We start from the raw sequence: 23,903 nt of genomic DNA, 5'->3' as shown, positions 1-23,903 counted from the left end.
TATTTCGTCTGCCAATATACAAACAGGGTAATTTATTATGAATTTTTCATAAATTGTATACAAATAGCTAAGGTGAGCATATATAAAATTTTGGACTTATACAATCAGAAACCGAAAACAAATTCTGAATCTTTATAAATCAAACAAATAACAAGTTCGGGTGAAACTATGGATGCGAATTAGAATCTCCTTAAACAACAGTTATAATATTTAATATGGTTTAAATATGTGTTATTCTACATAATTTTCTCTTAGATTATTTACATGCAGGGCGATGTTAAGTGGTATTGACACCCTTCATCAGAGAAAATATCTCATACATACATACACACATATATAAAATAATACACGAAGTCATCAAATAATATATTTTGAATATCTTGACGCAATAAATTGTTATAGTCTAATAATTTTGAACACCTTAAATGAATTAATTTGTATTCAATATAATTTTTCAATTGGAGTGATAAAAAAATATAATAAAAAGTTTTAAGAAGTATGATAGAAGAACTTAGGGTTTTTTTAGGAAAACTTGCAACTCATATATAATATTGAATTTGTATCAATCAATTTAATGTAAGATTTTTTAATTATTACTCTATTACTAAGCTAAATATTTAATTTGATTAAACAATCCCTTTTAAATATAATATATAATTGTCTATATACACAAGTTTTTCTTTAATCAACAGTAAATTTTGTTGGAATTTTCTATATATACACAAGTTTTTCTTTAATTAACCAACATTAAATTTTGTTAGTTAAAAACCTGTCTTTTAATGAATGTTATTAATTAATCACATTATTCATAACTATCTAATCAGGGATGATGTTAATGCACATCCAATATGGGATAATATTAAGTGCCAACATATATCAATATATATTTTTACATCTAAATATGAATCAACTTGTGAATTTTGATTTTAAAAAAAACTGTTTTGATTTTTTTTCAGGAAAAAATAGTTAAATTGTCTTTTTCATTTTATTTTATTTGCAAAACATTTAAAATTTTCTTGTTCGGATGTAAAACAAGATTTTTGTGGACAAAAAATCTATATGTATAATAACGAAAAAATATTGAAAACGTGATGTGATACATCTCTCTTTATTTGCATTTATTTGTTTTCTCCTTGTTTGGCATTATTTTTTATTTAAATTAATTATTGTATTATAAACATAAATTTTTTAACTTGTCAACAATAAATATTTTATTAATAGAGAAAAATTTACAACAAAAACTCTTCACATTCTTTTTATTATCCATGATTTACACCTTTTTAAATAATATTTGTGACTCCCATAATGTTCATGAAGACTCACATTTAATATTATCTTTTCTCTTACATCATATTGATTTTTTAATAAACTACTAGCATGTAACAAAAAAAAAAAAGTAAGAAATATTTATTCTCAAGTCTTTCTTTTTATTTCCTCTATATATTTCGCTGGTATAAATTTATATTTTATTTCATGAAGATTCATATTTCTCTTATTCATTATATTAGTTTGTAAATTAACTAACATACAAATATATGCAATTATAATATTTAATTATGCATTTATATAGGTGATTTGGTTCAATTTTATAATTACTTCTTACTAAAAAAAACTAAATATTATCGATTTTGAAAATTAAAATTCAAGTCAAATTAATATGATGTCGTTTTTAATTTAAATTTGGTGATTTACAATTTTTCGTAAACATCCTTAGAAGTGGGTGATGAAAATTTGATGCGAACTAACCACTTTTAACTATACCATTAAAAATAGAACTTTTACATTGTAAATGATCCTTTTTTTAAGCTATAGTGAATGTGTTACTTTATCGAGTTTTTCACACAAATAATAGCCTTTTGTTATTAATCAACTGTATATTATATAATTTTTCAAGAGATTTACAGTCCTTAAAATATATTTTCACTTCAATTTTGGTGGTGTATTAAAAAAATATTCCATCTAAGTGTTTCTAGAAACTATAATCCTCAAAATATATTTTGACTTCAATTTTGACGTTATATGAGTTAAAAAAATTTCATTAAGTGTTTCAAAAAATTTACAATCCTTAAGATACATATTGACACCAATTTTGACAGTACATGAGTTGTATTTTTTTTATTCAAGTGTTTCAAGATATTTACAATTTTTGAAATACATTTTGACTATTATTTTATCGATACATGAGTTACATTTTTTCCATTTAAGTGCTTCAAGAGATTTACAATCTTTAATACACATCCTCCAATTTTGACAGTACATAGGTTACGTTTTTTCCATTCAAGTGTTTAAGAGATTTACAATTCTTAAAATACATTTTGACTTCAATTACATTTTTTTCCATTTAGTGTTTTGAGAGATTTACAGTCCTTAGAATACATTTTGATTTCAATTTTAGCAATATGCGAATTACATTTTTTCCATTCAAGTAACATCTTCTAAATTTCCTAAAGATTACTCGATTTAAAAATAGACAATTTTTAGTTTTAAAAAAATATAAACTGTTTTAGATTTATAATATAATTACATTCATAACTTTTCCATTGTTTCTATTTATAATATTCTTTTTTATTTTTTTCATGATTTTATATGTCCTCTGTGCCAATATGCAGTAGCGTGCACTAACGATTAAATAACTCTAATGCATGTTTTTATTAGGTTTTTTTTTATTATATGTGTATCATAAAAAATATCACTTTAAGTCTATAACTTAAATTTTAAGAAGGAAATTTATGTACTTAAACATAACATAACTATAATATATATATATATATATAATTGTTATAAAATTTAAGCTCGGAATGATATAAGTATAAAGAAAGAAGATAAGAGAAGTAGAGATAAGAGAAGACTTTCTTCTTATTCAAATATGTTCTACAAAAAGTGAATGATATCTTTATTTATAGAGTAGAGATATCACTCCAAAGGCCACCATCATAAATGTCCAATTAGTAGATACATAGTTATCTACCAAGGTTCATATCACCTTGGAATTATACATACATGAATTCATCATAATTCTTGAAGTAATCAAATGGATAATCCATAATTCAATGGATTTATAACACTCCCCCTTGGATATCTATAAATAATGTGACTCGTTAAAGCCTTACTAGGAATAATCCTGTGGGAAAAAATTATAGTAAAGGAAAAAGAGTACACATATCTTTTGATACGCACTATTTGTTGCCTTATTGAAAACCTTGCCAGGAAAACCCAGTGGAAAAAAACCTCGGTCAAGGAAAAAAGAGTGCAACGCGTATTATACTCCCCTGATTAAATAATGACTTAATTTCTTGTGATGATGTCTCCAATCTTCGTACATTGTGGTTGGTATATTCTTTTTCAAAAGAAAAATCATACATATCCTGAATATGGTGCGTCATTTATCTCAACTAGACGCACTCTCGACTTGCTTCATGGAGGGCTTTTATTTTTGCATAGCGACATTTGCTTCATTGATCGCCAGTATATTATTGTGCCTCCACATGCAAACACATATCGTGCTTGAGATAGAGCTTTATGCGGATCAGATAAATATTTTGCATTTGCGTAACCTATCAATTTTGTCTTGTATTCCTCAGAATTAAATAAACTCATAACTATGATCCTTCGAGGGTATTCAATCATGTGCTCAACACCATTTCAATGTTCTTTTATCGCAATAATGACCACAACCTTTATAAACAAGAATTATTTCATTCTTTTTCTCTTTCGGTAGTTCACAATAAACATACCACAATATTTATGACGTATAAACATACACGACCACTGATCATTTCTGTCAACTAAAAATTATTTATTCTCTCAAACCTCCCGTAGAGGTGAGTTGTGGCATATATCTTTTTTTTTTTCAAAAACCTCCCATAATATGAGTTGTGGCATATATTCAACCCATAATGATTTATCACATCTTGACCCATTCTCTTAATAGAATGATCGAGCATTCACGATACTCTTCATAAGTCACATTCTCTTCAAGGAATGGACTAATCATTAATATATACTTCATAAATTTGCATTATAAGTACATCTTCATGGTTTTAAAATTCGTCATATTCCATGACACACCTCAATATCACTTTGAAAGATCAAGTTTACCATCACTTTATCTTCTTGTCTCTTGATGGAGGATTTATAAAATTGTCAAATTATTGGGTTGACAACACTCACAAGTTCAATGACATTTCATACCATTTTGATAATAAAAATTGTCTTCACATTTTGAAGGATTATTTGAAGAACTCATAGTGTTCTTCCTTTTATAATTACCACAACGATGACTATTATAATGCCGTTATTTCATACCTTTTTTCATATCTTTAATCATTTGTCATTTTTCAGACTAATTATTTACTGCTACTACATTCATACGATAGAATAGAGCAAGTCAACATCGGATTTCAAAGTTATCATATGTTGCTACCACATTCTTTTAAAAGAATGGAGCAAATTCAATAGGATGAATTTAAAGGTTTTTCATCAAAGCCTTAGTCATTATTATATCATCACTATGGTGCATTGACTCAAACTCAATGTCTTATCCATATAGGGCGTGTTAGGTCAAATTCTGTGGGGCTTGAACCCAATCTTTATTATCATGGTGCATCAAAACTCAAATTGATGTCTTACCCCTTGGTGCGATAGAACTTGAATCTATCGTCTTATCCTCAAATACTTTTCATTATGTGCATCCAGACTTTAACCAGATGTCTTACCCTTTGGGTGCGAAGGGACTTGAATCCATCGTCTTACCCTTCAATTAATGTCATATAAGTCAATACCAATATAACTCACCATGAGCCTTTAAATGAAATCAAGAATTATAGAAGCAAATTTAGTCAAAATAAGGTTGAGAGTTTTCTCACCTCTAGCAATTATAAATATTAATAAGTTCCTCAAAATTAATACTTAGAAAATCAACATGAAAATTTACTTCTCTATCCTTCAGTTTTTTTCTGAAACGAAGAACTGTTAGTATAATCATAAACCAATGTATAAAATTGTTAAAGTAAAACAGACCAATATGTTTTACCTTTTCACATATCACATATATACTAAAATAAATATTAGTATAAGAGGAATATTTGAAAATGTAAATATGTAACAAGAAAAAATAAATAAAACTTGTTCCTGCTCACAAGTGTTTCAACTATAACATTTTTACGAAGTGCTACAACCTTTAGAGTATACTCGTACTGATAACGTGTTATAAAATCTAAGCTTAGAATAATATAAGTATAAAGAAAGAAAATAAGAGAAGTATATATAGGAGAAGACTTTCTTTTTATTCAAGTGTGTTCTACAAAAAATGAATGATATCTCTATTTATAGAGTAGAGATATTACCCCAAAGGTCACCATCATAAATGTTTAATTAGTAGATACATAGTTATCTACCAAGGTTCATATCACCTTGGAATCATACATACATAAATTCATCATAATTCTTGAATTAATCAAACGGACAATCTATAATTCAATGGATTTATAACAAAAATATACTTTATCATGGTCCACTAAGGTTTTATTATATTACATAAAAATATTTGTCAAATTCCTTTATCATCCCTTTTCGCGCTTTAAAACATTCTTTATAATTATTAGTTAATTCTCGTAACAAATTACACTTTAATTAATTTTATCATATCATATTTTGTTTGATTTTGCTCCTATTATCTCTCTCACGATTTTTTGAGTTGTCAATGTGAATTTGTCATGTTGATCCAACCAAACTCAATTTGTGATTTTCTCAGATTGGACAAAGGTTTTTGAAGCCTATTCTAGTATAACAATAAATAAAATTGAAACCTTTTTATTTAGAACTTTCAATCAAAAAGAAAAGTTATTTTCTTTTAAATCTGATATTTATTAGAAAAATTGTTTAAATGGGCTGGTATTTAATTTTTGGGCAACTTTCACATATAACAAATAAAAAATTCATATTTGTATGTTATAACAAAGTTTGCATAATTGCGCTTCATAGCAAACATATAACTGTATAATTCGCTATACATAAACAATTGTATCATTCTCTGGCCTAAATTGTATAATTCGCTAGCATCGCTATACATATACAATTGTATAATTCACTGGCATAAATTTTATAATTCGTTGCAATTGTATAATTCGCTGGCCTATTTCATTGCAATTGTATAATTCGTTGGCCTATTTCGCTGCAATATTTGTATAAAATTTGATTTGTATACAATTGAATCGAAGTAAAATGTTTGTATATTGTATAATTATAAGTGTACAGGAAGAATATATGTTTTCTCTCGCTTTATACAAAAATAGAAACACAATTTATACACTTCTGTTGTATAAAGCGAGAGAAAATTGTATTTCACTGCAATTGTGTAATTCGCTTCTTTTTTGGCTGCAATATTTGTATAAAATTTGCATTTGTATACAATTGAATCGAGTAAAATGTTTGTAAATTGTATAATTAAGTGAATCTCAACCATTATGCTGCAAAATTTGTATGGAGACTATGTTGTTACCCAGTACAAAATTTAAGAATCAAAATCTTTGCGTTCATCCGTTCTGCATCGACTGTATAACAACATACATTTCTGTCAAGCTTGTTGACAATGTCGTCGAAATTCCTTGTCCGTTTCCGAATTGCAACCAATTTTTGGACCCAATCTGTTGCCGGAATATTGTGGATTCCGATCTGTTTGATAAATGGTCTGAAAAGTTCTGTAAGTACTCTGTTTTAGGATTGACGCGGTGTTACTCCCTAATCTGAACTGCTCTGCTTTAATTTTGGATGAATGCGGTGGTGTTGCGACGGGAGCAAAGTGCCCAAATTGCAAGAGATTATTTTGCTTCCAGTGCAAGATTCCATGGCATGCTGGATTTCAATGCAAGGAGAGTGGGGCATTGAGAGATGAAGACGACGTCGCTTTTGGTAAGCTTGCTGAGGGTGAAAAATGGCAGAGGTGTCCTAAGTGTCGCTCTTTTGTTCAACTTAGTGAAGGTTGCCATCGTATTACTTGCAGGTTAGTTATATATACAAACGTTTTGCTATGGGACACAATTAAATCAAACAGTAGCTACTCCATTTATTTTAGATTATAAGTTTGCTATTATATACAATTATTTCTTAATTTTTTCTTTAGTATTTGAACTTTAGTAATTTCTGATCAGAAAATAATTTGCAGGACATCATACTAAAAAGAAAAAAAATAATCTAAATATACATCTTATTTTATCAATCGGATAACTTACAAAAATATACTATATTAAAAAAATATTACAATTTATAACAATATCATTTTTTTACTTGATCACTTTATACATTTATAATACATTTTTGATATATATTACAAAGAACAATTTATTGTTTACATATAATGCAAATTTTATTGATAAATAACACATTTTAATACTCTTGAAGTACAATGTGTCAATTTCTTACCAAAATAAACATAACATATAAAAAAATCCAGTTATAATACATATGTGATTCACTTTTAATATATATATTGCAGATTTAAAACAATATTACTATAAATGGTAATTAATAAAAAGTATCACTAAGATTCGTAATTATTTATTAAAAGACACTCATCCAAGTAATTTTTTCCTTATCATAACGTCTAAATTCCCTATGATTTTTTTAAAAAAAATTAAAGTTCCCCTCTCGAATACATCACTCTCCTGTCGCTGATACATCCTTATATCCCCATCGGATACTTTCCTATCTGAACGTCTGCTAATGTATCAGGAAATGTGCTATCCCCTCTATGATATATATCTTCCCTCTGGGATAACTCCCTCGCGTACATATTCAGATGTATGTTAATGTATTCGAAATTCATATTTATTTTTTTTATAATTTTAGAAAATAATGTAATTAACTCATAATACTATGAGATTTTAATAATTTTTTTTTTTTTATATATATATATGAATTCATTCTTTATAAAAGTATTGTTTATCTTATTAACCAAAATAATGAGCAACACAAAACATAAGGACAAAAGTGCAATTTTATTTTATTTTTTTGGTACGGAAGGATATTAATAAAAAAAAATTCTCAAGAGCTGTCTGCAATTAGGATAAACATTGTCTATTAATGGGCCAACTGTCGGGGTTAGGGGTTGTTAACACTTCAAAATAATTAAATTCACTTAATTAGGATACACGTATTTTTATTTTATTTTATATTTATAATAAGTGAAATATACAGTTTTGACAACAAAATACATTACTTTCTAATGTTCTCATTTAGGTGGAACTTTTCATTATTGCTATTTTATAATGTACTCTTTAATGTACTGACATGGAGGAATAAATAAATAAATATAGATAGTATTTTTTTAATATTTAAATAGCTAAGTTTTAATTTTTGATGGACCTAATTTAATTAAAAAATGAAAATAACTACTACGTATGCATATGGATACTTTTAATTTTTAAAATTTAAGTTATACATTATAAGATGTATATTAAATAAAAAATATTACTTAGCTATTACCTTTTTCGCCAAAATTTTAATTTGACCCATTTTTTAAAATATTAATTGCTATAATAAATTTCTTTTATTCTTATTAATTGATAGAATTATAAATATTTTTATTCTTAATAGTTCTCAAAGATATTAATATAATATTTCATAATATATAAACAAAAATTATTCTTTTTTAATTTATAATAAAAAGGAATAAATTATAAAAAGTTGGAACAAATAAAAATAGACTAAGATAGTAATATTTTTAAAGAAGTATATTATATGAACTAAATTCATGATTAGAATGGCGTATGATTCTAAACAAATTGATTGCTTATAAATCATGATTATGATTGAATAAGATAAGATTAATTACAAGTCAGGCCGAAGGACCCCCGGATTAAGAAAGGCATTTAAGACAACTTTTACACTAAAATAGTAATTGAAAAAAGGGATTGCGTACACTATCTTCCAATAAGTGGGACCCGATCGGACTCAAGTGGATAAAGCAAAACTAAAAAGGAAAAAACTATCTATGGGACCCACTCCGACCCTCCACGATAGCCTTCTGTCTTATCTCATCCCTACACAGCCCCTTAACCAAACCTAATTTCCTTACACGTGGATCTAATCAGTTGGTTCGGACTCTGGTTCGACTTGACGCTTCTTTCTACTTCTTCCACTTTCCAGTTCCTTCCTACTCTCATCTCCTCCATTTTCCTCTCTCTCAACAGTTCCCATGAAGAGTGATCGTTAAGATGATCGAGACGTGAAGGTTTGATTTTCTACTTCTGTTTATTCAATTTCGTATGATTCCATGGTCTGTTGAGTTGATGATCTTCTGTTTATTTTTTATTTTTTGTCTTTTTCCGCTTTCAGAATCGGAACACTGCGGAGTTTTCAATTATCGGAATACAAGTGTCGTGTGAGTTTTGATGTAATATTGTCATCGGCTTCGTGTAGTCGCTTTGATGGATTTTCTCTACTTCTTCCGTTCAATTTTTTATAATCATCTTCTTTTCTGCGTGTTTAGCTTGATTTTAGCGATCAAATACTGTATATTGTGTTTTTATTAACTGACTGGATTTATTTTTCTAATTATGTTTTAATTTAGTAGGAGTAATTTTTCGGGAGATGTTTCCTTCTGGACTAATTTTCCAACAGTGAGCGCAAGGTATCGTTACGCTGAAAAAATGTAAACTAGGAGGTGGGTAAGGAAAAAATAAATAAATTAGAGAAGTCGAAGGGACAAAAATAATGTTCTCTCCCATTGAATCTTGATTTGAGCTGAAACGTGCTAAAATGGTTTTTCCAGACTTTAATCAACACCTAAGTACTAATCTTTTCAGTTAGTGGGTGATTTTGTAAGTTAGCAGCTTGATGTTTCTCTGAGTTACGGTGGAACAATTTATATTTAGTGAACAAGGGAACTCATATGTCCTTGATGTTCGTATTTGCACAGAAATACGTTATATCAACATGATTCTATATCTCTCTCTGGTTTTGATTGGTAGAAATCGCATTGAAAATTTTATGAAAAATACACCAAACTGTAATTAGAAGTATATCATGAATGGTAAATATTGTTTTTTTTTTAATGCAGTTGTTGTAACATTTCTATGTATGGGAGGTTTTATCAACAAAGGCAAAATAGTGTGAATTCATTCATTTGCGGTAATATGACCAAACTTTTTCATCTTTTAAAAAAAATGTTTCCTGCTTCAGGAGTCCAAATAAGCAGCTGGTTGCTTTTATGTAGTATTATAAACTTTGGACTTCACATATGTCATGAGTTTGCAGTTACGTTTGATGTCCCGAGTACTCTGTTGATGTCTTAATATTCTTCCTTGTGTTCTGTGAGTTAGCAGCTCTAGTATTCACGACTTCGTCATGTCTGTCTTTTTCGTGTTCTCACTTTTGGATGTAATATACGTTTGTATCTTTCTGGTTCCTCATCTATTCTTCGGCCATCATCTATAGTATTACTTCACAAGGAATCATCTTTGGCAGAGTGCTTGAAATTTCTTGAAAGTTATTTCCCCTTTTTAGGTACATCTAGTGTGAGAGATAAGATTCTTATCAGTATAAGATAAAGCAGGAATGACATGTCCCTTTGTTTTGCAAAAAGTCTGCATCATGTAGTGACTCGAAAAGTTTTTCAGAGTTTGTTTCTTCTTCATTTTTAGACATGTTATCCAGTGTCCTTCAAAATTGTACAGTCTCACCAGATGTTGATGCCTGTATCTGTACACATGCAAATAGTAATATGCTGGTATAGTCATTTTTCCTTTACTTATGGATTCTTTAAAGATGTCAAGTATTTCGTTCTGTTAGTTTGACAATTTTCTCCTTGAGATGTGCGTGATTTTGTCGTCATCCTGAAGGTGCTGATGTGGCTGCTTATTGCCTTATAGATTCACAATCATGTATCCCGTCGTTTCTAGTTTTCAGCTTTATATGTCTTAATTCACTTGCATAATTAGTATCTGGAAACTAGTATTAGGGCTTTCATGGTTTTGTTTGCTTGCAGGGTATCAGAGGCAACCTGAAATTCAGTAGACCCCATGGATTGCCGTTTCAGCTATTATCTGCATTTTTGCTGACATAAAGAAAGTCCAATACTATATAAAATGGGAGGAGCATGTTCTAGGAAGCGTGACCAGCAGGTCAGTGAGGATAGCCTACACAGAGGAGTTTCTGGACGGTACTCCAAAAGTGCAAGTTCAAAATGGTTGGGAAGTTCATTTTCCCGAGGAGCAGATGCCAAACAGGGAAAAGGAAAATGCCCATCTCTCATGGAATTGTGTATTCATAGAGTGTGTGAGGTATGTATTAAAATGATATATCAGGCAAACTTGGCCTCTAAATTGCGAACTGATTTCTCCTGCACTTCTGTTACAGGACATCGATAAATACAGTACCTTCTCTGTATTGCCTAGGGATATAAGTCAGCAAATCTTTGATGAATTGGTTTACTCGCAGCGTCTTACAGATGTCTCTCTTGAGGCATTTAGAGATTGTGCTCTTCAGGTACCTTCACGCTTGTTTTGTCTAAAATAGAGTAACAACTATATAAGGGGTGTTGAGGCATCGGATTCTTTTATGTGACTTTGGGGTCAGACAACCTCTTGATGAAATGATTTTTGCATTACAGGATCTGAATATGGGAGAATATCCTGGTCTGGACGACCATTGGATGGATGTCATCTCTTCACAGGGTTCATCTCTACTTTCCCTAGATTTGTCGGGTTCTGATGTCACAGATCCTGGACTGACTAATCTCAAAGATTGCAAAAATCTGCAAGCGCTAAATCTTAATTATTGTGACCAGATTACCGACTGCGGGTTGGAAAATATTAGTGGTAAATATTCTCTCTCCAACGATGTGCTGTCTTAGGAAGGAATGTAGTTAAGCCGCGGAGAGCTCATTCAAAGCACAACTCCTTTAGCAGTGATAATGAAAAAAGCAAAACATAGAAGGCAAAAAGTAGTTAAAGATGGAAGTCTTACTCCTTGAAGTTCTGGATGAAAACTGGGTTGTTACATTTTCTAGTGGATCTAGTTGTTGATAAACTTTGCAGGATGACATTGATTTACTTAAGTTTTTCCATTGTAGTGCTGTGTACTTTTTGAGCTGTATAATCTAAAAAAGATGTGTTGGTTCGATTTCATAGTTACATGTGGTCGTCTTACAAATTGTTTTATAGATAGAAGTCTTTTTTATTCATTTGGTTTTATATTCACTTGTGCTGCTTTACAAATACAAATGCTATCTGGACAAATCTGTTAGAATATTATGATCCATTTATACCCCCTTCCTCGCTCACCATAATAATCCTTTTCCTTTTGTATTTGTGATATCTATGCTAATTACAAAATGATTTCAGGTCTAACAAACTTGACAACGGTGAGTTTTAGGAGGAATAATACAGTTACTGCTCAAGGGATGAGTGCGCTGTCTGGGTTAATTAACTTGGTGAAACTAGATCTGGAGAGGTGCCCGAAAATTCATGGAGGAATGGTTCATCTTAAAGGTTTGTTCTTCTCCCTAATGGTGCTCCACTATCTATAGTTTATTCAGCAACCAGCAGCCTCTGCATTCCAAGCTTGAAAATCCAAATACTTACCTTGAAAACTTTGTGGTTTTAATTTGGTTGTTGGAATTCTCGCTTCCAGCACTAAGAGTGGCTAAACTTCCTGTATGACAGTTCAAGCTACATTTTCTTTTAATACAGCAGGCATTATTTTTATGTGTATATGTGGATCATAATCATATAGGAGAAGAATCTGAAACCAGTTGCATATATCTTGTGTTGGGTAGTCATTTCCATTTAGCAATCAATAAAATATCCAAAAAATGGATCTTGGAATTAACTAAATTCCAACAGCTAGCACAAGAGGGGAATCACCTATCCTTTTTTTCATCCAATGTGGGACTATTCAACATTCCACCCCACGTGCAGGTTTGTACATCTGGTGCATGTGCAATTTAATATGGGGGCCTAACATCGGTACACAGTAATTTGGATTGGGATGGATCCTACTCTGGTATCATATGAAGTGTCTGTCATGTCATCTAAATGCTCAAGCCATTAGAGATATTATTCTTTCTTATTGAGACTGGCATACAGACGGTACACTTTTAAAAGGACTTCCTTTTTTTGGTTAAATTTTCAGTTCTATTGATATTGAAATTCAAAGGTACATGACTCACTTGGGTCAAATGTCCAAGTTCAAGAAACAAACAATTAATAAAAAAACAAGTAGTACAGCAAAGGCCCATTTTGGACACTGTACGACTATTTCTCCCTTTACCAGTACATTTTCCTATTGCTTATGGTTGCCTAATTGCTTTCTCTCTGTACCATCTTCAATCCCGCCCCCCAGAAAGAACACCGACTTCGCCTCTTCTGCTCTGGTCATCAACACTGTGATACATGCTTATCCTCTTGCACATCTTAAAAGGACTACTCAGTGCATTATGTCTCGCTATACACGAGTCCGGAAAAGGGCGAACAACAAGGGTCTATCCTATGCATGTAGTACACTTTCATTTACTAAATCATATTCTCAATACACCTCCCTATGCTGAGACCAACTGTTTTTTCATGGGCCGAACACCTGGAAATTCTTTTTGATAATGGCTGCTCTGATAGAGTGATATTGGGTGTAAGATTTGGTGAACTGCAGAATAACTGACGTTATGATGGTATTGTACGACTGATTATGTTAGCTTTCTACTTGTTTCTTTTTTTGGATCCCACTCTTCAAGAAGTATGATCAAGTTCTTTATTGATTGAGAGTTGTGCTCCGTTAAAGTTGACTAAGTGATTCTTGATGGAGATTGTTGCTCCAAAATCTAATTCCCAATATCTGTTGCTTGAATCTTCAATACTTATCGCTACTTGACTTAAACAATCTCTGCTTTACTAGTCAAGTACCTTGCTTCCATATATTCTGCTTTTTCTCGGGCGTTTTCACCTTTGTGTTGTAATAATTGTTGCTCCAAAATCTAATTCCCAATATCTGTTGCTTGAATCTTCATTACTTATCGCTACTTGACTTAAACAATCTCTGCTTTACTAGTCAAGTACCTTGCTTCCATATATTCTGCTTTTTCTCGGGCGTTTTCACCTTTGTGTTGTAATAATTGTTGCTCCAAAATCTAATTCCCAATATCTGTTGCTTGAATCTTCATTACTTATCGCTACTTGACTTAAACAATCTCTGCTTTACTAGTCAAGTACCTTGCTTCCATATATTCTGCTTTTTCTCGGGCGTTTTCACCTTTGTGTTGTAATAATTGTTGCTCCAAAATCTAATTCCCAATATCTGTTGCTTGAATCTTCATTACTTATCGCTACTTGACTTAAACAATCTCTGCTTTACTAGTCAAGTACCTTGCTTCCATATATTCTGCTTTTTCTCGGGCGTTTTCACCTTTGTGTTGTAATAATTGTTGCTCCAAAATCTAATTCCCAATATCTGTTGCTTGAATCTTCATTACTTATCGCTACTTGACTTAAACAATCTCTGCTTTACTAGTCAAGTACCTTGCTTCCATATATTCTGCTTTTTCTCGGGCGTTTTCACCTTTGTGTTCTAATACTTGAGTTTACAATTTTGAGCGCTTGAAATAACAATTTGCCTACATATGACCGAACACTTAAGTGAGTTCCCAAATAGATCACTGAAATTACTTGCAAATAAATAACAATAATAACACAATTATAACCAAATTATACCCTTTGATGTGCGCTCATTAATGCAAGAAGTAAAGCAGAAAGTAGAGAATCACAAGCATATTATTCTCTACGAATTGAATCTTCATACATTATGGGCGTTTTTAAACCGTTTTTTCAATTTTCTTTGCGATCGTTGAAGTTGGAGTTATCTTTTTGTAAAGAAAATGTAGAATTCAAGGGGTAATTAAGACTTTTCATAGTTTACGTGTGTATTTAGTAAAGTGTACGAATTCTAAGGGGGCTTTTAACTATTAATTGACATCTATAAACTAGCAAAATTACCCAACTTGACTTTGACTAAATTACCTGAAACAGACGGTCAAATCTGCTACTACATAACCAAATTGTTGATTTTCAAATAAAGTGAAAAGAAGTTAGGAAGTCTATGAAAATTCTCATGGCCAAATGGGTCATATATTCAATTTTAGCAAAACCATGATTTTCTCTCCTAGTTTTCTCTGTAGAAATATACTCAACTTGATCCTAAGATTTTATTTGTGGCAGGTCTAGCAAAGCTTGAATCTCTTAACATCAACTGTTGCAATTGCATCACGGATTCGGATATGAAACCTCTTGCAGGTCTGTCTGCCTGGTTCTGCTATTAACTAATGTCTATGTGAACTAGAAGGCAGTAAATTGGGGAAATAATTCGACAAAATGTGGGCAGAAATCAAGCCTTTAGATATGTCTGCTATTACTGCTGTGGACAGCTTTGTCAATGCATATGCTGTCAAATTGGAAAAAATAAAAGGTCTTTTAAGTATGCGGTTTCTTTTGGATAGGTGCTTCTATTTATATATCAAGGGAGGAGCAGTGTATTGGAAAATTATGTTATAATTACATGGGGAGGTTTTTATCTGCAAAAGAAATTATATTGGAAAACTTTTATCTTCTTTTATGATAGTTTCTTATTTTCCATGCTGTAAATCTGCATTTGGAACGTCAATGATATTCTCTCTTAATCAATGTAAGTGATAGTAGCATATTGGTTTTGATATTTCACCTCAACTTTTGTGATACGTTTATGAGGGTTTTCATTTCTTTACGACCAGAAACGGGTCTTTTTGGATATAGCAACAGTATCATTTACTAAAGCTGCTTTGAATAGAAGAAAGAGATACAATTTTTTTGGGAGAACTGCTTGATTTCCCTCTGAGATGCTCCTTGTCCTAGTCTTTTGGTATTTAATCCTTGCGAAAACACAAAATGGCGCGGTTGTTGCGTTGTTCTGCCTTTTGGTAAGCAATATTGCACTCTTTTTCATGGTAAAGGTAGATGCTAACCTTGGAGACCAGTGCATCTTTGTGATGGTGGATATTAATAATCACTTTAGAAACACATCCACATACAGCTAAACTTTTCATGAGATAGGGAGGAAAGTCTGTGAGCTTTATAGTTGTAAATTTTTGTGCTGAATTATTTTGTGTATGGTGGATGCAATCATTGGAGAGCAGTATAAATACTCTTGAATTTTCTTCCCTTTGATGGCGAAAACAAATCATCACACATCATGTCCCAAAAGTTGACTTTTCATGAGATAGAGCTTTTTACTTGTATTATATTTGTGGTGAATTATTTTGTGTTTGTATTTTCTAGTGATAGAGTTGTTTTGTGTATTTCAGACCTGACAAATCTGAAAGGATTGCAAATTTCATCCAGTAAAGTCACAGACTATGGTGTTATTTTTCTGAAAGGTACATACTCTTCCAATTTTCTCACCTTATGACCCATGCCCTTGCTAGATGGAGAAGACAAAGGGATATCGTTCTCTCTCAGTCTAACAGTTGACCTATAAGGTCCCATCTGATTATTACCCCAGTTAGGATTGGATTTAAGGTATTTATATGTGGGGTTTGGCCATTTGGTACTGAACTACCTAATGTTTATCTTCATTATGTGCTTTAATCTGTTTCTGCTATTAGTATTAGTTTAATTTCTTTATGATTTATTTTTAGTTGTAGTAGAACTGATGAATCTAAACCAGCAAGGACTATGTGGTACCTGAGAGAGTTACATCTACTCCCTTGTCAATGATATCTGAATGAAATCATTGTAGACTACTTGTTACTTGGGTAGATGGTATCCTTGTGAAAAACATTGATATTATCTGTTTTTAGCTCCTGAAAAAATAAGCGTCTTTTTCGTGTTATTAAAGTGTTAAGAGGTAACGCTGCATTTTATCTGAGTGCGAAGTTTCAACCACCCATGGTTTAATTACTGCCTTAGATTAGCTTTTAAGTGTAATCTTGGAGAAATATTATATAAATACAGGCGTATAGATGCCTTTCACTATAATTTTATCGATTATCAGGTCTGTATATCAAGCTTAGACCTGTGGTTTCTAGGATCTCTAACAACAGCAACATCATACCTAGTGTAATCCCACACATGGGGTCTGGGTAGGGTAGGATTTATGCAGACCGTCACTATCAATTCTGGTATCCCTAAAATTTGATAATTATTTTTATCACAAGGACAGTCACTATTAGATAGTGATATTCAAGGAACAATGAAAGCGGCACTGTGTGTGTGTGTGTGTTGGGGGGGGGAGCGCATAGCTTCTATATGGGGTTGTGCCACGTTAATAAAGTTGTTTTACCTTATTGAGAGGGAAACATTTGTTTGCTAGTATACGTATAGTAGCCATATCATTTTTTAAGCCAAATGCTAGCATTTTTAATGAGTTGATGAAAACCAAAATAATGTTATGTATAAGACCCAAGTAAATATACATGAAGACGTCTCGCTGACAAGCTGGCGAGTTGTATGTGATAAAATACCCCTTAGTTACATCTCCGTTAGGAATCAGTGAAGTAATCTGTCTTCCTAATTATCTTATATACATGTATGAGACTCTTTAATGCCACATATTAGTTGGCTACCTCTGCGGCTGCTGGCCGCGGTACAATACAACATCATACCCAGTGTGTCCCCACAAGGCTGCAGTAAGTGTTGTTTTCAATTTTTATACATCTACTTTTAAATAGTAGTCAGGACTAAGTCGTCTGTCAGTGTCTGAAATTTTTTATGGAATTGGTGTCCTACTTTGTCCCCAAGCTGCAGAGCTCAGTTCTGTTGGAGAGGAGTAGTTTATGTTTATTTTTCTGGTCTATTTAAGGATCCATTTGCTACATGACAAATTGAATAGAGAGGCAGAGAACGTATATTCATTCCATTTTCCCTGTTACATATGTGGTATTCTGCGCTAAACTTTTTCCTTGTTCACGGCAAGGCATATAGGCTCCCGTAATGAAACTTTTGTTGTTTTTTGCTGTCAGCTCTAGAGAAGCTTACTCTGTTGAATATGGAGGGTTGCCCTGTTACTGCAGCGTGCCTGGAGTCTCTCTCTGGTATTGTCTCAACGAAACTAAACTGTATTGGAGAAATAGCATCAGTAGAGTATCAGTTACGACCTGGAAATTCCAATTACTATGTGTTCTACAAGTCCTATCAATGTTAAAATCATAGTGAGGAGGCTCCCAAATCTGAGAAACCCTCTATTGTGGAAAATGCGCGTGTCCTTTGCCACCTTTCCATCTTTTATTTTGTTTTGTGACATCTCTTTTTGCTGTTGCTGCAGCTCTTCATGCTCTGCTGTATTTAAACCTGAGCAGATGTTGTTTGACTGATGATGGATGTGAGAAATTTTCAGGCGAGTTCATATTTTATGATTTATTTATCTGTTCTTATAATTTTAACTTGGCATATCATTTTAGAGTTGTGATTCATTGATTTCATTCTGATCATGATATTAAAAAATTGAATTTTTACTCTGTCTACTTCATTTGCCGTTCTTCTGTAGGTTTGCAGAGCTTGAAAGTGCTGAATTTGGGATTCAATGATATCACAGATGCCATTCTTGTGCACCTGAGAGGTGATCTTGTTTTTGTGTACTTCTTTCACTTAGTTGGGACATTCCCTGCTTCTTCTGTTTCCACTGTAGGGCGTAATGTCACTTGATGGAATAAAATCCAGTGTTCTTTTTTTGAGAACTTTATTTCTAGTTTCATAGGTTGAATATAAATGATGGTTGGTTATGATTGTCTCAAGGATGAATGATAACTTCACTGAGTTGTTGTGTGGAGATTTTGAATGGGTATACAAGGTGGTTAAAGATTGTATTTGATAAATCTGTATGCCTTCCTGGTTCATGAATCAAGTTCTAGTTCTGAGTGAGGTGGTATGATTGATTGTTGATTTGTAAATTGGCTATAAAGTTGTGAGTTGGCTGTGTCCCCTGCCCTCCCAAAAAGAATCAGCCCCTTCTCCTTCCATGACTCCAAAAATGGAGTAGAAAGGGGATTGCTAATTTTTTCATTAAACTGATATGACTTATGCACACAACTGATGGGGTGGGTAATAATGGTGGGATTTGTACTCCGCCTGCCGCCCTCTGCCATCCTCATTGTCATCTCTTCTGTGGTTACATCGATTACTATTTTATGTGCTTGAGTACAAGCCGAACGTTAAACCTAATGGTGTCCTTGATACTGAACTTGATTAGCATGAGGTTTTTAAGTCGGATTTTACCTGTCAAAAAGGAAACATAAGCATATGGTCTGATGATATAAATTTATTCAAGCTTTTGTCTTGCTTTGAGCAGGTTTGTCATACTTGGAGAGCTTAAACCTGGACTCATGTAGGATTAGAGATGAAGGGCTGATTTATTTGTCAGGTCAGTGTTTCACTCGGTACTATTTGTCTCCACATCAATTGATATATAAACAACATTCGCAAATTAATATTATTGAAACTTTTTCTTTATGTGTTAACTAAAAAGGGAAACTGAATGTTAGTTGTGATTGCTTTGCCTTGGAAAGTATTTTCCTGTTATCCTTTTCTGGTAACAATCTTATGCCTTAATAGATATCTTGACCAATTCTTTGGGTCAATTCATACTAAAGTCTCCGTAACTTTATTTGACGACTGGTGTATTTCCAGCTTGTTTTATTTTCTAATTTCCCTCTTTTTTGCTATTCTGTTTCAGGTCTTCATCGCCTGAAGAGTTTGGAGTTGTCTGACACCGAAGTTGGAAACAATGGGATTCGTCATCTCTCAGGTTTCTCTTGTGCCTCGTGCTTACTGTAGAAATTTGAACTGTACTCTGGTTCTTCTTCATTCGGTTGAAGCTTTCAGAAATTCAAGAACTGCGCTGGAGTCTGGACTGGGTTCCATCCCACTTCTGATGAGATGATCGTGTCTTGATTTTCTTTTCTACTTTGCTTTTTAGGGTGAACCAGGACATATTGAATTTTGTGTAGGTAAAGCTAAGAGAGATTAAATAATTAGTTGGCTATAGTCGAGAGTTGAATTGAATTATGCCTACACCAACTTTATTATTACTCCTAGCCTAAAAGATGTCTACAATAATTCAAGATAATTCCTTGTAAACAAAATCTGGGTAAACTTTCTTGGAACGAACCTGTTCCATGTTTCTGTTGTCGAAGCTCATTATAGCTGCATGAAGCAGATTGAGAGTGAAACTTGGATGTTATGACTTGAGGATTTCTGAATTGGTTTGGTTTCTTTTAAGCCCATCTTAATCCACTTTCTGTATTGCCGTGGGAAATGTAATAGATACTAGTTTATGGGAATTGGTACAATATCGCGAAGTGGAAGCCCTTGCTCAATTTGGCTCAGACCTTGATGGCTCTAATTTCCAAAATCTCCTTGGCTAAACCTTCCACTTCTTTTTCATTTTTCCTTGCAATTTATGATGCATCGAAGGGAAAACACTGAACTCTAATCTCTGTGAGAGTACCTTTTCGTGAAGCCTATGTTATGATTAGAGAAATGGACGCTGCTTTGCATTTTATGCTTATGCAATTTGTTTGCTTTTTTAATGTGCAGGGCTAAGGAATTTAGAGAGCTTAAATCTGTCCTTCACTGTTGTCACGGACAGTGGTCTAAAGAAGCTCTGTGGGCTATCCTCTTTGAGGTCGCTCAATTTGGACGCACGCCAAATAACTGATACTGGGCTTGCAGCACTTACAAGTAAGAATTTTACCATATGGTGTCACTTTCATCTCAATTTTTTTTCTCATGAACTAGAGGTCTCAAAGTCGACATGTTGAAGCAAGAATTAGCTCAAAAGTAAATTTGAGTCTGAGAATTTTGCACTTCAACACAGCGCATAATTTCTTCTTAAAATTAGCTGCGGATTTTGGATAGAATGTGGCAGATGTACTCTAATTTTTTCAAATGAAACAAGGATCTCAACATCCTAATCAATTTTGAACATGATCTAACGATGCCCGATGCCCAACAATGCACAAGCTACTATATTATTAGAGCGGGCCTTAAAATTTTGAATAGTATTTCCTGCTCAACTTGAATCTTTTAAACTCTAGGGCCTGCTCTTCCTGCCTATTGTTGACTGTGTTGCGTGGCTCGTCAATCAATGCTGTGTCAACACCCAAATTTACAAGAGTTTAAAAAGAAAGGGGAGGATGGAAAATGTAGTATATTAAGATAAAATTGACATCAAAAATCCCAAGTATGGGAAATAGACTAAAGTTAATATTAACAAAATTAATTTTATCTCTTAAATCTCTATCAAATGAACTGAAGATACAAAGCGAAAAAGAAGAGGTACAAGCAAATCACTCCCGTGTTAACTTTTTTGATCGACCCCGAAGAGCATAGAGGTCTACCTAGCACCACAAGTTTAAGAGTCGAAACGTCTCCCAACTGATGTTGAAACGAATGATTTATAGGCCAATTCAAATAGGTTTTGTGACCCGTAAATATCTGTAAATAAATTAGAGGAAGTCCAAACCAAAGGTAATATCAACATGTCAGCTAGTCAGGTTGATTAGGGAAAAGTTGAGATGCTGGTCATCCTACATCTTTCAGGTCATTGAGCTGGCGCTTCTCTGACTACAGGTTGAAGTCCTGGACATCTAAGAGCCTCTAAACTCATCTTTTGGTTGTCCAAGTATATCCCATCTCCTGGATACCTAAGGGCCTCAAAACTCATCTTTTGGTGGTCCAGCTCGTCTCCCATCTCTGGGTGAAGTGTTGTGTCATCTGCATCTTCCAAACTCCATGAAGGAGCTTGTAATCCTTGTAAGCTCCGTTCTTGATCTCTTCAAGAACATCCCGCTTCAACCTCAAATGCAAGTCCTGGGATTCAACTCCTTGTGAATGTCCTCCTTGACATCACTTGAAGGAAATCGCTTTCTTTGGACGCTTGGTGCTTGAGTAGTCGATTTGTATAACAGCTTTTCTCTTTTGCTATTTAATTTTACTGGTTGAACTTGAAAGCCTAAGGATATTCTTATGGTTTTCAAAAATTGTTGAAATAGGTTGCTCCTCAGGCATTATAGTAGTGTCATGCTAATGCTTACATATTTCATAAAGGGATTCCTTCCATAATTTAAGTGGCAACTATGTGAGAGCTTATGTTACTAGAATATGAATTGTGTTCATTAGAATTGTTTTGTCCAATATGGTTTCTGTAAATGCAGGCTTGACTGGATTAACTCACTTGGACCTTTTTGGAGCTAAGATCACTGATTCTGGAACAAGCTATCTTCGATGTACGTCTTATCAATTTTATGCAACAATTGGGGATCTCCTTGTATCTGAGTCTGTCCTGTGGAACTTTTGGTGCTTTCCTTGCCCCTGCTGGCCTGCCTCTATATCCTGTTTATTATCCTTTAGGGTGTGGGCTTTAACTATAGTGCTATTGCTGGTAATATGAAGGATATGTAAAATAGTTCATTCCTGTTGCTTGTGGCTATAGTGATGGCCTGTTATTCATGTGAAACAAATGTTAATCCTGATGTGCTGCTCTACTTTTCAAAGTGTTCATGCTCCCCTCCCCTAGCCCCTTTTTGTTGATTGAATCCTAAATCACATTCCATACTTGTATATCTGGTGTAATTCAGACTTAAATTTCATCACTTCTAATCATCTCAATTCTGACTATGATTTTTCTGGTCAATTGAATCTGTTGATAGATTTTAAGAATCTGCGTTCCCTGGAAATTTGTGGTGGAGGTTTAACCGATGCTGGTGTAAAGAACATCAAGGACCTGACGTCCTTGACACTGCTGAATCTTTCTCAAAACAGTCACCTGACTGACAAGAGCTTGGAAGTGATTTCTGGTATTGTTTCACGTCTATTTATGCTTCCCAACCCCTGTAGCTTGGGCTTGTTTGTTCTCTTTGATTTTGCACGTGTGGAGAAAGGGCATATACATTATCTCTAAGCTTGTCCTTCCCCTCAGTTTTTTTTTATTAATTTTATGCTATTAGCCAGCTACATTATGCCGGGGTTTTCTCTAGTTCTCCCTCTGTTTGTTATTGCTGTCTATAGCTTTTCTATTTCTGAAATTTCTAACGTGAACTTGTCTTTATTGAAATTCAGGGTTGACACAGCTGGTGTCTCTGAATGTCTCAAATTCTCGCGTAACAAATATGGGGTTGCAACACTTGAAGCAACTCAAGAACTTGAAATCACTTACCTTGGAATCCTGCAAGGTAACTGCAAATGACATCAGGAAACTTCAGTCAACTGAGCTCCCAAATCTGGTGAACTACAGGCCTGAATAGATGATGCAAAGATACTTGTTTTGATCACCTAGTCAGTGCTGGGGGACTGCTGTACATAGATTAAAAATAAATCGTTTTATTTTTTGAATTGTAAATAATGTCTGTTGCAGATTTGCCTAGATGTCACTCTTCTGTGCATCTTTGGTCGATCTTTTCATCATGCCATAGATGAAGCCTTCTCTCTATGAGGGAAAATGTAGATAAGCTTCCTTGGTCCTGGGGGTAGGTTAGTAGGTTTTGTACATATTTGTAAGAAACAGCAACCACTTCTGAATTCTGAATTGGTGTTGCGCCATCATGGTACTTTGGTGGGAGGTCAGGTTACGGCTTTAGTAAGCTCAAGTTCAGCTAAGGCTCAGATGTGGGAACCATTATTTCCTTGGCAAGAGGAAGAACAATCGCGTGAAATGCTTGGCTTTTTAAATCTTTTCTGTTGCTTGTGAACAGTTAACCTAAGGGACTTCCTTTGGATATATATTCTATGGATGTGGCTTTTTAAATCTTTTCTGTTGCTTGTGAACAGTTATCTAAGGGACTTTCTTTGGATATATATTCTAAGGATGTATCTTTGTGCGAAGTATCAGTTGTTGGTTCAATCCTATATTGATATAACTATGCACAATTTCAATGCGGATGTTATCCACCC

The 23,903-nt window shown here is 33.1% G+C and overlaps 1 protein-coding gene and 1 pseudogene across 8 annotated transcripts; both read left to right on the top strand.

The window, feature by feature from the left end:
- The first annotated feature begins 4,288 nt into the window (after positions 1-4,288).
- Positions 4,289-11,062, top strand: LOC107013639 (annotated as a pseudogene).
- Positions 9,079-23,834, top strand: LOC107013670 (internalin A). 8 transcript variants are annotated; one of them, XM_027915976.1, is made up of 19 exons: positions 9,079-9,229; positions 9,334-9,379; positions 9,569-9,628; positions 10,058-10,128; positions 10,985-11,279; positions 11,356-11,484; positions 11,609-11,816; positions 12,342-12,488; positions 15,204-15,278; positions 16,322-16,393; positions 17,978-18,049; positions 18,280-18,351; positions 18,502-18,573; positions 19,303-19,374; positions 19,687-19,758; positions 20,550-20,693; positions 22,169-22,240; positions 22,664-22,810; positions 23,073-23,834. In XM_027915976.1, the coding sequence occupies exons 5-19, from the start codon at positions 11,085-11,087 to the stop codon at positions 23,255-23,257; spliced, it is 1,734 nt and encodes a 577-aa protein (XP_027771777.1). In that variant the 5' UTR covers positions 9,079-9,229; positions 9,334-9,379; positions 9,569-9,628; positions 10,058-10,128; positions 10,985-11,084; the 3' UTR covers positions 23,258-23,834. The 8 variants fall into 8 exon arrangements, with proteins under 8 accessions (XP_027771777.1, XP_015069015.1, XP_027771779.1 ...); XM_015213529.2 differs by lacking the exon at positions 9,569-9,628; XM_027915978.1 differs by lacking the exon at positions 10,058-10,128 and having other exon boundaries at positions 9,569-9,661.
- The last annotated feature ends 69 nt before the right edge of the window (positions 23,835-23,903 follow it).

Source organism: Solanum pennellii, chromosome 3 (genome assembly GCF_001406875.1).
Source record: "Solanum pennellii chromosome 3, SPENNV200".
NCBI classification, from domain to species: domain Eukaryota; kingdom Viridiplantae; phylum Streptophyta; class Magnoliopsida; order Solanales; family Solanaceae; genus Solanum; species Solanum pennellii.
The sequence above is the reverse complement of the archived record's forward strand: the minus strand, read 5'-3'. Positions and strand labels throughout refer to the sequence as shown.

Excerpts from the sequence above, each read along its gene's own strand:
- LOC107013670 (XM_015213532.2), top strand. The coding sequence starts at position 11,085 with ATGGGAGGAGCATGTTCTAGGAAGCGTGACCAGCAGGTCAGTGAGGAT. Across the intron at positions 11,817-12,341 it reads CGGGTTGGAAAATATTAGTG|GTCTAACAAACTTGACAACG; the intron begins GTAAATATTCTC and ends AAATGATTTCAG. Across the intron at positions 18,050-18,279 it reads GTGCCTGGAGTCTCTCTCTG|CTCTTCATGCTCTGCTGTAT; the intron begins GTATTGTCTCAA and ends CTGTTGCTGCAG.